General features: G+C 45.4%; 1 protein-coding gene across 2 annotated transcripts in view; it reads left to right on the top strand.

Annotated features, from left to right (window-relative positions):
* The window catches only part of USP21 (ubiquitin specific peptidase 21), a 558274-nt gene that overhangs the window by 195530 nt on the left and 348895 nt on the right, over positions 1-13849 (top strand). For both annotated transcript variants that reach the window (XM_086945031.1, XM_086945032.1), the window contains exon 6: positions 1161-1284. In XM_086945031.1, coding sequence (XP_086801157.1) covers positions 1161-1284 — 124 coding nt within the window. The remainder of the gene's footprint in view (positions 1-1160; positions 1285-13849) is intronic.

Raw genomic sequence — 13849 nt, 5'->3', positions numbered from 1 at the left:
AGGGACCCCAAATTCTTAACGTGGTGCGTCACTCCTTACGCCTGCTTCAAGCAGGCATAAGGATTTGACGCAACAGCGTCGTAAAACTGACTCAGTGAATCTTGTAGATTTCACTGCATCAGTTTTACGGAGCTTTCCTGCGAGGGAACGCCCACCCTGCGACAAAACGCCCACCTGAAACCTGAAGCAGGTTTCATGTGGTGCAGGGCTTTACAACGTGACGCATCTGCCTTGATGCGTCACGTTGTAAATAAGTCGCAGCGTGACGCATGGTTTACGCCGCCACTGCGTCACAAAAGTGACGCAAGGGCGGCGTTAAAGTGTCGCATGGGGCTTGTAAATCTGTCCCTGAGAGTTTTCGTACGTGTTTATTTTCAACTCCTTGTAGTTCATTGCATTCCTTGTTGCCCCATACCACGCTTCCATACACTGTCATGGAGACGCATTTCTCATTATAAATCTTCAGCAGTGGTGGTATGGGTTTACTCCCTAATCTTCTAGCAACGTCCAGTGTGGCTCCTGGGGCTCTTGCTAAAATCTTTTTCTTAAGTGCACGCTGTGCCACCCAAGTGCCGTTTTCGTCGAATAACACACCCAGTAAATGCATTATGTAGTAGTTACTTATTCCAAAATGTGCATGTTATATTTTCAGTGTTTTACAAATGTTTGCTTAATGTGTACTCCTCGGATGATGTGACGGTTGGTTGCAATTCTTTGTAAATTTCAACAAATGATAATTTTGCAGAACACATAGTAAAATCCTCTTGGAGCGTTTAACTTACTTTTCTTTTCACTCGCACAGACAGAGAGAGGGCTATGCAAGATTGTCAAATTTAAACTTGTGGTTAAACGGATAAAGTGCATACAGACAGGACTGCTATGTCCTTTAAAAGAGAACAAATTGAACAAACTGTGCAGTCCATGAGGTTTGTTCAGATATGCTAGAGTGATTACCAGATAGCTTGACAATGCTTGTTTTCCAGGAGATTACTTAAAGAACTTAAATTGTGTAAGAACAGCATGGGTGGGGGCACTTATTCTAAGAGTATAGGTGTACAGAGGGAAAGCAGTGAAGTGATCCCAGCTATATGCATTTCCCTATGACAGATGTCTCTGACTTTGGCCACCTTCCTATTAATACGTTTTTGTTTCTTTTACAGTGTTTCATGAATGCAGTGCTCCAGTGTTTAAGTAACACTAAACCACTCCGGGATTATTGCCTCAGACGAGAACACAGACAGGAGCAAATGGTTACTTCAAGAGCACAGCAAGAGCTCACAGAAGGTATGTTAATATGTATATCCTTTGTACGATTTCCTTAACTCTCCCTTGTTACCATCTGTGGGACATCTACATAAACTCTATAGATTTGTGAATTGGGACCTAATTAAGATGTCGGCGGTCTTAAGTCCGCCCAACACTGTCTCGGTCCTGGGACCGAGAGACCTCTGGTCAGTGGTCCTGACCGCAAAATTAGGATGCGACCGAACACTGTTCAGTCACATTCCTACATTTCCCTAGGGGAGCATGCATTAGGGCCGTAATGCATGCTCCTATAGGGAAATGGGAGGTGCTGTTTATCCGTACACCTAGTGGCAGGCACTTCAGGTGCCTCCCACGGATGCAAGGATCAACAGGGGGAACCATAGGTGCCCCTTTGGTCCCCAACCAGAGCCTGCACACACAAGGAGGCCCTGCTGGGGCCCCCAAACACGCTTTCTGACATGGTTTCCATGTCGGACACACCGGAATGGAAACCATGCTGGAAACCTTGCATCGTAATCCCAAGGGTGGAAAGGCCTGCCCTTTGGGATTACGAGCCGGCTCCGCCTGGTCAACGGGTTCCTTGAGTCCGTCAGAAGCCAGCCGAAATGACCGGCTGGTTTAGTTTCTGGCCGCCAGCATTGTAATGTAGCAGTCGGAAAGTAAACCCAGGGGCCGATTACGATGCAGCCCGGAAGGCTTCGACCATCGGTGAGAGTTTTTCCTGGCCGCATCGTAACTGGCCCCTTAGTGTTTCCTACTGGTCTTCACCATGCTAGTATCACTCCAACTGCTAATGATCTTCTGTTCCAGATTCAGCACAATAGAAAAGCAAATACAGCCACTACTAGAAATCCGTTTTATTGGTAAGGGCTCAGTTATTTAGGCCCAGCCCAATTCATCTGGCAGTACTACAACCTCACCCTAATGAGTGAACTAGCATGATGAAAGGGTCAGCTTTTGTTTGTCATCGCCACCCGCGCTTCCACATTGCTCCTCTTCTGCCATTACCCATCACCACCACAATAGCACCTAGGTGACTGTATGGAAGTTGGAGACCGGTAAACTGGGAAATGGTGAAAGCTATACATTCCCTCCCTATGATCATTGTGATGTGGCTTCCACTGCCAATAACAGACCAAATTTTGAAATGTTGTCTAGGCAGTAACTTGAAGCAGCAATCTCCTTTTGTGAAACAGCACCATCACTCCTCAGTCTTCAACTCTCTCATTTACTCTTCTGTAGGAATACAGATAGACTGAACTGGGCATATAAATATGGTGCAGTTAATAAGCCTTATGTAGTGTCTTTTGTACACCCTTTTAACCCCTTCGCTGCTGGGGTTATTTTCCCGCTGTGCTGGGGGGGAGGGGGGAAACGCACGGCGCCCGCATGTTCATGACGATCTGAGCTCGTCATGAGGCACGGCGCTCCTGTGCTCATGACGAGCTCAGCTCGTCATGACCACACCTGTTCCTGTGGAACGCTCAGCACAGCAGGGGAATTATCCCCGCATGCGAGCGTTCCACGGCTCATGACGAGCTGAGCTAGTCATGAGCACCGGAGCGCCGTGGCTCATGACGAGCTCAGCTCGTCATGAGCATGGAAAGAGTTAAGTTACACATCAGGCCACTTGCTACTTGATATTAGAAGTGAATAATGGCATTCAACAGATACAAATTTCAAATATGTCACAAAGGGACCTCTTGTTTGCTGCTTCTCTTTTCATGTTATGCCTTGAAGGTATGAAGTACGACTGGTCATTTTTCTGTGACCAGATGCTTATCTAAGAAGCAGGGTACCGTTTGGCTGCATTCTCTAGACTATGGTATACCACAGTTCTGCATTGTATGATATTCACAGATAGTCATAAATGTAGAATATTGCCACCCGCATACGGGTACCCAGAACACATCTCTCTCTCTCTCTCTCTCTCTTTTTTTTGTTTGTTTTTTTAAAATATAGTAAAATCTCATCTGTATCTTGAACTGCACTTGAAAAGCACCTATTTTCCAAAACTCAGGTCCACCTTCCATAGAAGAAACAGGCCATCTTCCAAATATTTCTCTCTGATAATCGTCATTTTTTTTTAACACCCAAACACACAGATCTAAAGCTTAGCTCCTACCCATTTCTTCTCTTTCATCACCAAATGGGTAAAGCTTATCCACACAGTTCCACACCGTACAATTCAACTCAATGCATTTGCAATCCCCACCATATAATTTGACATCAAACCACATAATACAAATCAACAACACAGTTACACAACACACCACATACATCTAATCCACACCACATATTTCCACATTGTGCCACAAAATTCAACAGCACACCATACAATTAAACTCCACTACATACTACTCCACAGTGCAAAATACCATTCCGTATAATTGCACTCCATAACACACAATCACACTCCACATAATTCTAGTAGTCAGTACCACATACATACTATCTATATATTTCCACAGCAGAGCATTCCGCATAATTCCACAACTCAAATCCAATCCACTCCACACAATTCCATGCCACACAATTACACAACTAACTAATCCAATTCAATCCAAAATTTCTTCATTTCGGTCGAGGACCATAAAAGTACATTACATATATGAACAGTATAAAAAACGGATTAAAAAGTGTTAAAATCATGATAAAATTTGTACACAGACATTTAAAAGGAATATCAATCAGCGTTTAGCCCAATACTGGTTTCTAAAAAAAACGTAAGCGTACACCGCATAGGGGATAGAAAGCGAGAGACAGCGTATACAATTGGTAGATGGGTATTATACTTCAGGAGTCTAAAAGTATCTTCACTTCTCCTTGTGCCCAGATTCCGACACAGTTGTACCAGCCATCTTTGTCTAACTTTTTTGGTATCCTGAGCAGAAAAAGAATACATAAAGTTTGTTCTCTTCTGCCGTGCTGCATGCCGAACACCCCAGCGCAATACTGGTGGACCATTTTTTGGGAGAATGCTCGTAGCGGAAGAGAACCATGCCTGGACTGGACATAAAGCTTCCTGGCGATGGCTGGTTGTATTTCATCTAGGCATGACTCCAGATTATAGGCATCCTCATCGTTCAATAATTTGGCAGGAAGGGAACCAATGACAGGATTTTCATGATCCCGGCCAAATTTGCCCTCCCTATAGCTACTAACCAATTGTATACGTGAGATTGCACTGCAGGCTACCTCCGGACTGCTACAGAAACTGTCTCTACCTTAGGTATGGAAACCATTTTTGATGTGTCCAAACCAAGCCAATTTGCTGATACCAGGGAGATCCAATATTTCTTTCAGCTCTGACCTATATTCGGTCAGTTCAGGGGTCACCCAAAGTCCACACCAAAATAGTAGGGGTCTGCAGCCAATTTCCTCTTTAATGGGTCTTACCCCTAGATCCAGATGCAGTGGGACAAGTGGGGAGTTAGCTGGTAGACGAAGCAACTGTCGAAAAAAACTATCCTTGGTTTTACTCATGTTCTTCGGAGGGCAATGCCCCCATAATTCTGTCCCATACATAACAGAACTTCTTAGTTTGGTTTTATATATCTCTAGAACAGGTCCTATTGGCATGTGCAAGGAATTTCTGTAAAGCTTAGCCAGCCCGCCTACGGTCTGGGTTAGCTTGAGACTGGATTTGACCATATGGGGCCCCCTATCTATTTTATCTGCTACGGTGAGACCGAGATACTCAAAGACAGATACCCCCTCAAGTTGGATGCCATTCATATGCAGGTTTGGGCGAGTTGTGTGAACGGGGTTAAAGACCATGTATTTTGTTTTCTGTATATTTCTCTCCAGCCCCCTTGTTCCACAGAACTCAGCAAAACCATCTAATGTTCTCTGGATACCCACCTGTGATTTGGACAACAGGAGGGTATCATCGGTGACCTTCAGTGCCCAAGATTAGTTTGTGAGCTAGCTTGGGAGCATCTATGTCCTTCAACCCACTCAATTGGTCAACCAATTCGTTAATATAAAGACAAAACAGGGTGGGGGCCAGCACACAACCCTGCCTAACTCTCTTTATTGGGATGAACAGGTTAATTCCCCATGCTTACCATATCTAATTTGTGCATAATTAACCTCATGCAATCTCCTTAACATATTCAGGAGATAGTGGGGAATCCTGAGATCACTTAACACCACCCAAAGTGCATCTCTGGGCACTAGGTCCAAAGCTCTTTTAGGATCCACAAAGACCAAATATTGACTACCACCGTCCAAATGCACCGTTTTCCAATAAAGGAGTTTGAAGCCTAAATATTTGGTCTACAGTGGAGGATTTTTTCCATAAAGCCTGCTTGTAGGGGACTCATGATTTTGTGTTCCTCCAACCAGGCCTTCAGGCAGCCCAACAGAATCTTTGCAAAGATTTTCTGGGTTACGTCTGACAGACTTATAGGTCTGTAATTGATGGGCAATAATGGGGACTGCAAGAACTGGCATTTCTTGGCGTGATTACCCCTGATTTTTTTCCTCTACCTCCTCTATTTTTGGTACTGTGATAGATTTTGTTTTGCCAACTTAGAGGTTTTGGACACTTTGCCACTGCTAAACAGTCTCAAAGCGCAAGTGTTCCCTGTGTAAAGTCTAATGGTAATTGGTTGTCCATGATTGGTATGTTTGCCTTACTAGTAAAGTCCGTAGTAAAGTGCACTATGTGTGCCAGGGCTGGTAATGCAAATGTTACTAGTCGGCCTGCAGCACTAATTGTGCCACCCACACAAGTAACCTTAAACAGTGAACTCGGGCCTGCCATTGCAGTACCTGCGCGTAGTTTATTAAACTGCCATGTTGTTCTGTCAAGAGCACTCACTTGCCAGACCTTACCCTTCCCTTTCTATGCACATCAGACACCCCTATGGTAGGTCCAAGGTACCCCCTGGGCAGGGTGCAGTGCATGTGCAAGGTAAGACCTGTTCTAAGGTGTGTGCCATGTCTTGACAGTGAAATAATCTCCATTTCGTTTTTCACTGTGGAATGGCCATTTTGCCCATAGGATAGAATGGGAAGACTGTGTAATATGTTTTCCAGCCTATCTTCCCAAAGGCTTAAGATGAAAAGGTGAAGTTTAGTATGCCTGAACTCATAATGTAATAACACATCTTTTTATGAAAGTGTTTTTTTGCATTGTGTGTTTAGAAGCCACTCTTTTAGAAGTGGCTGAGTTTTTGTGCTCTAACATTTCTGTGTGTCTCTGACTGGCTGTGCATTGACTGTCTGGATTTGAAAGCGATAGGATCTGGGGAATGTCTTGACCCAGGGGAGGAGGTGTGACAGCAAAAGGCTGACCTGCATCTGGAGTGTAGAGGGAGGAGAAACCCCTAGAGGTGAAGAGGCCTGGGTTGCTGCTGTAAAACAATTGTCCCATCTCCTGCTGAGTGATTGAGAATCCAGACCCCCACTAATCAAAGGAAGAAGGTGTCACTGTCAGGGAGGCACCCAGAACTGGGTTGAACATGGGTCAGTGCCCCTCAACAGAAATACTTCAAAGCCATTGAGGGGTATAACTATGAGAGCTGAAGCCCTGAACTTTGGAGAATGGCTTGATCAAGTGTGAACAAGACTGGAGCTACTTCGTGGTCAAGAGGACCTTTGCCAAGGAAGAAACAACTGAATAGACTGAAGGAGAGGACTGACCATTGCTGTGTGTTCTTGGGCTGGCCTGCAGTTTGCTGTTTTAACCACCAAGGAAAGGCTAAAGGGACTTTGCTGTGTGCTGTGTCCCCCTGCTTTAAAGGACTTTACTGTGTGCTGTGTCCTGAAGTAACTTATCCCCAAGGGCCCAAGGTGAGCTGGCTCTCTGTTGCGGAAACACAGGAACACAGAAGTTTCCAGGAGAGTCTCAGCGGCACTGTGTTTGCATGCTTGTTGCAGCCTGAGAACTGTGAGGTGTGCCCTGTGATTGTGGGCATCTGGAGTCCAAGCAAGGATCAGTGATGTGGTGTGCATGTGCTTTGTGCAGCCTGAACCCCTTTGTGAGGATTGTCCAGTTATCGTGTGCACCGGAATCCAAGTGAGTCTCATCGACGCTGGGTGCGTTGTGCACCGTTAGACCTTCATGAGCATTTCCCTTATCGTGTGCACCAGAATCCAAGTGAGTTTCATGGATGCTGTGTGTGTGAGCATTGTGCACGCGAGACCTTCATGAGGATTTGCCTTGTTATTGTGCATCCGGAATCCAAGTGAGTCTAATTGACGTTGTGTGCGTGTGCGTTGTGCACCATGAGACCTTCGTGAGGATTTGCCTTGTTATCGTTGACCCAGAGTTAAAGTGAGTCTCCGTGACACTGTGCGCGTGATTTTCATGCAGCCTGAGACCTTCGCGTGGAGTGCCCGGTAAACGTGCACCCGAAGCTCATGGAAGTCTCAGCGACGCAGTGTGCGTGTGCCCTGTGGCAGCCTGAGCTCTTTATAGCGGCCTGGACCGGCAACCCTAGAGGAGTTGAACCGCCGGCCCGAGCCCGCTGTTGCCAAGTCCCAAATATTGCATTGGAGGCCCAAACCACTGGACGAGGAGAGGAGAGTGAGTTTGCACCCCCCAGGTAATGTGTGTCGACTCCTGGGGTGGGGCACGGGCTCGGAGGGAGACGCTCTCTGCCTCTCTCTCACTTCAGCAGCGCGAGCCTCTGCTTTGGCTTGTATCGCGGCCCGTATTTCCAAGGGAGTGCCAGCACCGGGCCGGAGCGCAGAGCTGCACTTTTTGTGTTATGCCATATCCGTGGTGGGGGACAACTGTTGTCAGAGGCTACCTGCGAGTGAGCACGAGTGGCGGATTGACAGCCTGAGGCACCGTGATCGGACCGGGGTGTAGTATGTATTACTCCATTTCTGCATAACGGAGTACCTGATTGCTGTATTACGCATTGCATTATTTCTACATAACGAAGTACCTGATTAGTGTATTATGCACAGCAGCTTTCTAGGAACCTCTTGCATCACGGACCTATCGCAAGGAGCTGGACTCTGAGAGCTCATCCTTAATCCTCCATGTGAATATCGTTTTTTATCCTGTGAAGAACATCATGGCTTACACCTGACACAGAGACTCATCATATCAGCGGCTTGCTGCCACAGTGAGCTAGATGTATCAGGAGCTCACCGCCAGCTCGTTGGTTTTATTAAAAACCCAGCTCCATCTGTTTGTCCATTAAATATCCTACATATAGTAAAATCCAAACGCAAAATATGCTGCATTAGCTTGAATAAAGACACTATTCCATGAAGTAAAGGAAGTTCAAATCTTAAGACATATTTACCTTCAGTATTTCAGCAGATTTTAACTGAGACGGACCCCTGAAGAAGGCATTGCCAAAACGTGCGTAGTGTTTATATAATTGACCGCCAGTTTATGTCGATGCTTCTGTGTGTCATCTATTTAGGACTAAACTCCACTTTTACCTATTCTTAGATCAACTCGGTGTAATACATTGTACTATAAGAGAAAGAAAGCACAACAATGAAGTTTGCATTACTTGGTTAGCATTGCTATATAAAATAATTATGATCATCAATTCATGCCAAGAAATGTATTTTAAATATATACAGAAAAATATTTATATAAAATATTAATGATTACTTTTTTACAAATTAAATCATTGAACATCATATCTCTGTCATTGTTTACTGTATGTGTATAGCAATCTGTTTGTCCATGGTTTCTTTGTCCATAGTAGCTCAAGTTATCGCCTTGCCTTAGGCAACTTTTCCTTTATAGTGTATTACCCATTGCATCTTTCCTGCATAACAAATTACCTGATTAGTGTATGACGCATGGCATTGTTTCTGCATAATGAACTACCTATTTGTCGCATGAGGCATTGCATTGTTTCTGCATAACGAACTACCTGATTAGCGTATTACGCAGTGTATTATTCTTGCATAACGAACTACCTGATTAGTGTATTTCGCATTGCCTCACATCTGTATAACGATGTACCTGGTGGTTGTATTACGCATTGCATTATTTTTACATTGCAAAGTACCTGATTGTCGTGCTACGCATTGCATTATTTTTACATCCCAAAGTGCCTGATTTTTGCGTACGCATTGCCTTATTTGTACATTGCAAAAGTGCCTGATTCTAGTATTACGATCTGCATAACATGCTCATTATTATCGCCAGAAACTCACAAGAGCTGGCTGGCTTAACAACCGGCCAGGAGGAATATTACAATACGCATATGTTAGATTTATATTGTGTGGTCTTATCGTATATCTTTTTATATAAAGTTTAAACTTGTTTTTGTAAAACTTGTGTGGAGTCTATTTGTGGTGTCATCATTGGGTTGCTGTGAGCGTGGTTGCAAATACTTTACACATTGCCTTGAAGATAAGCCTGGTTGCTCGTGTCAAGCTACCAAGGGGGTGAGCGGGGCTATCTCAGAAGGTGACCTTCCTTTCCCTGACGTTGAAACGCGGGTCCCTAATTGGCCTAAGGTGTACCTACCTCAGCCAACCAGGTACCCTTTTTTTATATATTGAGAGTATCTCCACTCCAGCCCAGGTTGTAGGAAGTGCCATCCCTTGTAGTATAGAGCCCCAGGTATCTTGTCCAGACCTGGGGCTTTACTGGACGCGTTTTTTCTCACAGCACTGGTGACTTCTGACCAGGTCAGCTCAGGAATCACTGTAAGGGGGTTAGATAATGGCTGGGTTTCTAAGGTCTGGGAGCTAGCCCCAGTCTCCAACAAAACGTAAAGGGCCTGAATTTTATTTCCAGCTATCAGCCGCTGTATTGGGCTCCTGGGCCACCTTTCCAGTTCTGCTACCTGTGCTTACAAGATTTCAAAAGGCTTTCATGTCCTTGTCCTCTAAGGCCTGCTTCAGAGATGCCCATTGGTCCATGTCCCATGTTTTCTTTGCAAGGGCAAGGTGTCTTTAGAGACCGCTCTCGCAGTTCTGATTTAGGATGTGCTCTTAGATTTTATGGCCTCTATCAAGGCCCGCTTTGCTTCCCGACAGCTGCAGCTGAACTAGGTCAGCTTGACCTTAGCTCGCCCCCGAGGGGTCAGTGTGCTTCACAGATGGTAGCATCTGCAGTTCCAGGGTTAGAGCGTTGTGATCACTGTCATGCAGTAGTAAGACAGTGAAGTCAACAACCCTATCCCACATCCTTGTTTCAATCAGGATATAATCTAATATGGAAGAGTGACCAACCCTATTGAAAGTGTGTCTCCCAGAGAATAGTTTAGGGTAAATAACTTGAACTGTAGGCCAGCGGTGTCCATGCACTGATTGGGGAAATATTGGGATCTGGGATAGCCCAAATCTCATCCTCCTCAATAGGTGGTGAATCATAAAGATCTTTTCATTGGCTCGAATTGGCAATTAAAATCACCCCTATGACTACAATAGCATTTTCAGTGAGTGTGGGAATTAGGCGATCTAGATAGTCTAGGGTCGGGGATTCATGGCCTGTCCTCACAGGCCTCGGGTAGACATTGACCAGAGCCCCTTTATGGTTGGGCAAGTAAGTAAGGGTAATACACAAGATGTCAGCTGAAGAGGACTTGAGTTGGGTGGTCTTGCACCCTAGGTGGGAACCTACCCAAATACACAGGCCCAGGAATGTCTATCCCTTCCCTTTGAGGTGGCAACAATATTAAAAGTTGCAAACCCTGTATGCAAAGTCTCCTCCATTGACCATGTTTTCTGAAAAATACATATATCAAACTCTCCAACAAAATCCGCCACAGTCTGGATTGCCTAATTTGATCTTAAGGCCTGTGACATTCCAAGAAAGCATCCTCATTATGTTTGGATCATGTTGTCTGGCTAAAATGGCTCCTATGGAAACAAGCTCCAAGAGTTGTGCCATTTCGGTCAGGACAGTATGACAAGTACTCGCTAGTCTGGAGGGAGAAACCTGCTCCATCCTGAAGGTTTCAAGGCTTTGAAGTTCTGGTATTTCATGGGTGTTACTCTGGCCGGGGAACCTACGGAGCTAGGGTGGGGTTTTTCTTGGGAGACTCCCTTAGAGCTAGTAGTGAGACTGTCTAGTGGTCCTGATGTATTAGTCTGTACGTGTGTGTTAACAGAGCTGGAGTGTGTATACGTAGGATGGTCACTGCGACTCAGGCTTGAGGGTCCGGGCTCCTCATTCTTTACACCATTTTCTCTGCCCCATGAAATCTCACTCATTCGCTCCTTCCTATTTACCCGCTCTGTCCTATATAGACCAGCTGACTTGACCAGGGGACTAGACCATGAGTCCCATGAGCCCCTCATTCAAGGAACCCTTCGGTAGATAGACACCGGGAAGGGCTAGAGTTTGGTATTAGTCAATCAATGTCCTCCAAAATCCCAAATCTGTTTACCACTGGCACAGTGAATATTAGCGGTCTCAGGTATTGGAACCCATATTCCAGTGGTGGTTGGTTATGATACTGCTCCATCTGGGTAATATATTGGTTCTCTCTTACTTGTGGTGTTAAACTTTTAATATAAAAGTGGGTGAGTGCGAGTAGCCTAATTGTACCAGAATCCTGGGCAGTAGGGTTCCGTTGTAAAAGGTGCTGAACAATCCTTGGGTTTTTTAAGTTAATTACAGCACAGTCCCCACTTAGATCTTTGAGTCTTTTGCCCACCCAACTAACCCTACGGGTCATGAGTATTTCGCCTGCGTATGTGTAGGTGAATTAGAGGTACCGTGCAAGCTAGTGGAGGCATTTATTTTTAAGTTCTAGCTGAGATTCTCTCTGGCCTGCTTTGGTTTCTGGTACTCCAGCCAAAATAATAACATTTGGCGATGAAGCAGGTGGAAGATTGATAATGGGGAGACCGTCTCCTAGCCCACACCCCTCACTCAGGAGCCCTGGTCGATCCAAGCTATTCTTCGGCATATCCTTGCTAGGTACCCCCTGCTCCCCCTGCTTGGGTCCAAACCCTATACTACCACTCGCTTGGTCTGGGATGATAAAGTCCACCTCTATTTGTGCTTTGGGCCTTTCCATCTCCTCTAAAACACCTGTGCCAATAAGTTAGGGAACGTTGGGTTCACTAACTCTCACTGACGTGGGTATTGCGGGTGAATTTCCACCACTGTAACCTTACAGATTGGTCAGCTTGTCAAGGCGGGCCACCAGAGGGACAAGCTCGTCTCTCACAATATTTCGAATTTGACCTCGAAGCTCCTCCAACAGATTTGTCAACCATGGCGAAAATGGAATATCTGGTAGCACACCTTGGGCTTGGCCAATGTTCAGAACCGGGTTGCTCTGTATAGCCATCCTGGCAGATGACCCTTCGTTAAATTTATTCCGCTTTACTCCCACCCATACTGATTGTTTGGATTTGTTGTTCTTGGTTGGGCCCTTGATCACACCCCGTACCATGCAACTGGTTTGGAAACAGTTTCAGTGGCAGTGTCTGCTAGTTGTAAAGATAACAGGGGGGCTTTCCAGGACTCTACTAGTTGAGGGTGGGGCCTGGTCTGGTCTGTTGGGATGCGGCGATGAACAGGGGTCAACTGTCTTTCAGTTTGTTCTCTCTCTGTAGATATTAACCCTATGGCCATCTGAAGCATCCGATCCATGCAGGTTTGCAGTAGAGGAGGAGGTATTGACTGTGGTAACACTTGTTGCTTGTCTTTGATAGCTCTCTTCCCCATATTAAATTCGGCTAGACAGATTTCAATATGGGCCCCCAACTCACACAGCAAGGGACGGGGAAAGCACTGTTAGTGGGAGACCTCTAGAAGTAAAGATGAATAGGAAGAGGGGAATTAAAAAAAAAACACTTACAGTTCGACTCTTCCGTCTTTGCTTGAGGACCGCCTGGAGATAGGCGGGAGGTGAGGGAGAGAGACCAGGTGAATAGCCGAAATCCTTGCGGACTGTGGTTGTAACCAAGGGAGGTGGCACAGCCCAGTCTTCTCCAGTCTATGATGGGCTAAGATAGGCCTCCTGTGCTTTTGTAGCTCTCCGGCACCTTCCAAAAACATTGCGGACCCTCCTCCCTGGGCCATTGGCAGAGTCAGCACCAGCAGTGCACAGGCGATGACCAACTGAGGCTCCCGCTAACTAATCCAATCCAACACACATAATTCCAATACACACTGCATACTTACATTCCAAACACATAGGTAAAAGACATTGCCATTTGCAGTGCCAATAGCTCTAGCTCAAACAAATGCGAGACCTTTTGCATTTTCAATGCTTGTTAAATATTACAAATGGCAGCATTGCACCACCTAGCCAAAGACTGTGCTGGAGTGTTAGATATAACCTTTCAAACCCGTACATGACGGTGAGAAGCATGAAGGAAAAGGGGCTGGTAAGTTCAAAGTCCAATAGGTTGAACAACATGCACCGGTGCTTTAAGATGCCATCAGGTTCCATCACTCAGTGTACACTGTGTTAGCAGTTTGCCTCATAGCCTCATTCCTTTTTTTCTGACGTGTTGAATGAATCTTTGAACACCTCTGAGGGGTTTCACCCTGTTTGTTTAGGTTCTCTACTCAGGGCTGAACTTGAACAATCTTTGTTTGACATCTTTAAAGCGTTTGAAACTTTTACCTTCAATTGTTGTCACTTTTAAAGGTGTTTTGTACTCAAATGCCATCTCTTTT

This window comes from Lissotriton vulgaris, chromosome 12 (genome assembly GCF_964263255.1).
Source record: "Lissotriton vulgaris chromosome 12, aLisVul1.2, whole genome shotgun sequence".
In the NCBI taxonomy this organism is placed as follows: Eukaryota; Metazoa; Chordata; class Amphibia; order Caudata; family Salamandridae; genus Lissotriton; species Lissotriton vulgaris.
The sequence above is the reverse complement of the archived record's forward strand: the minus strand, read 5'-3'. Positions and strand labels throughout refer to the sequence as shown.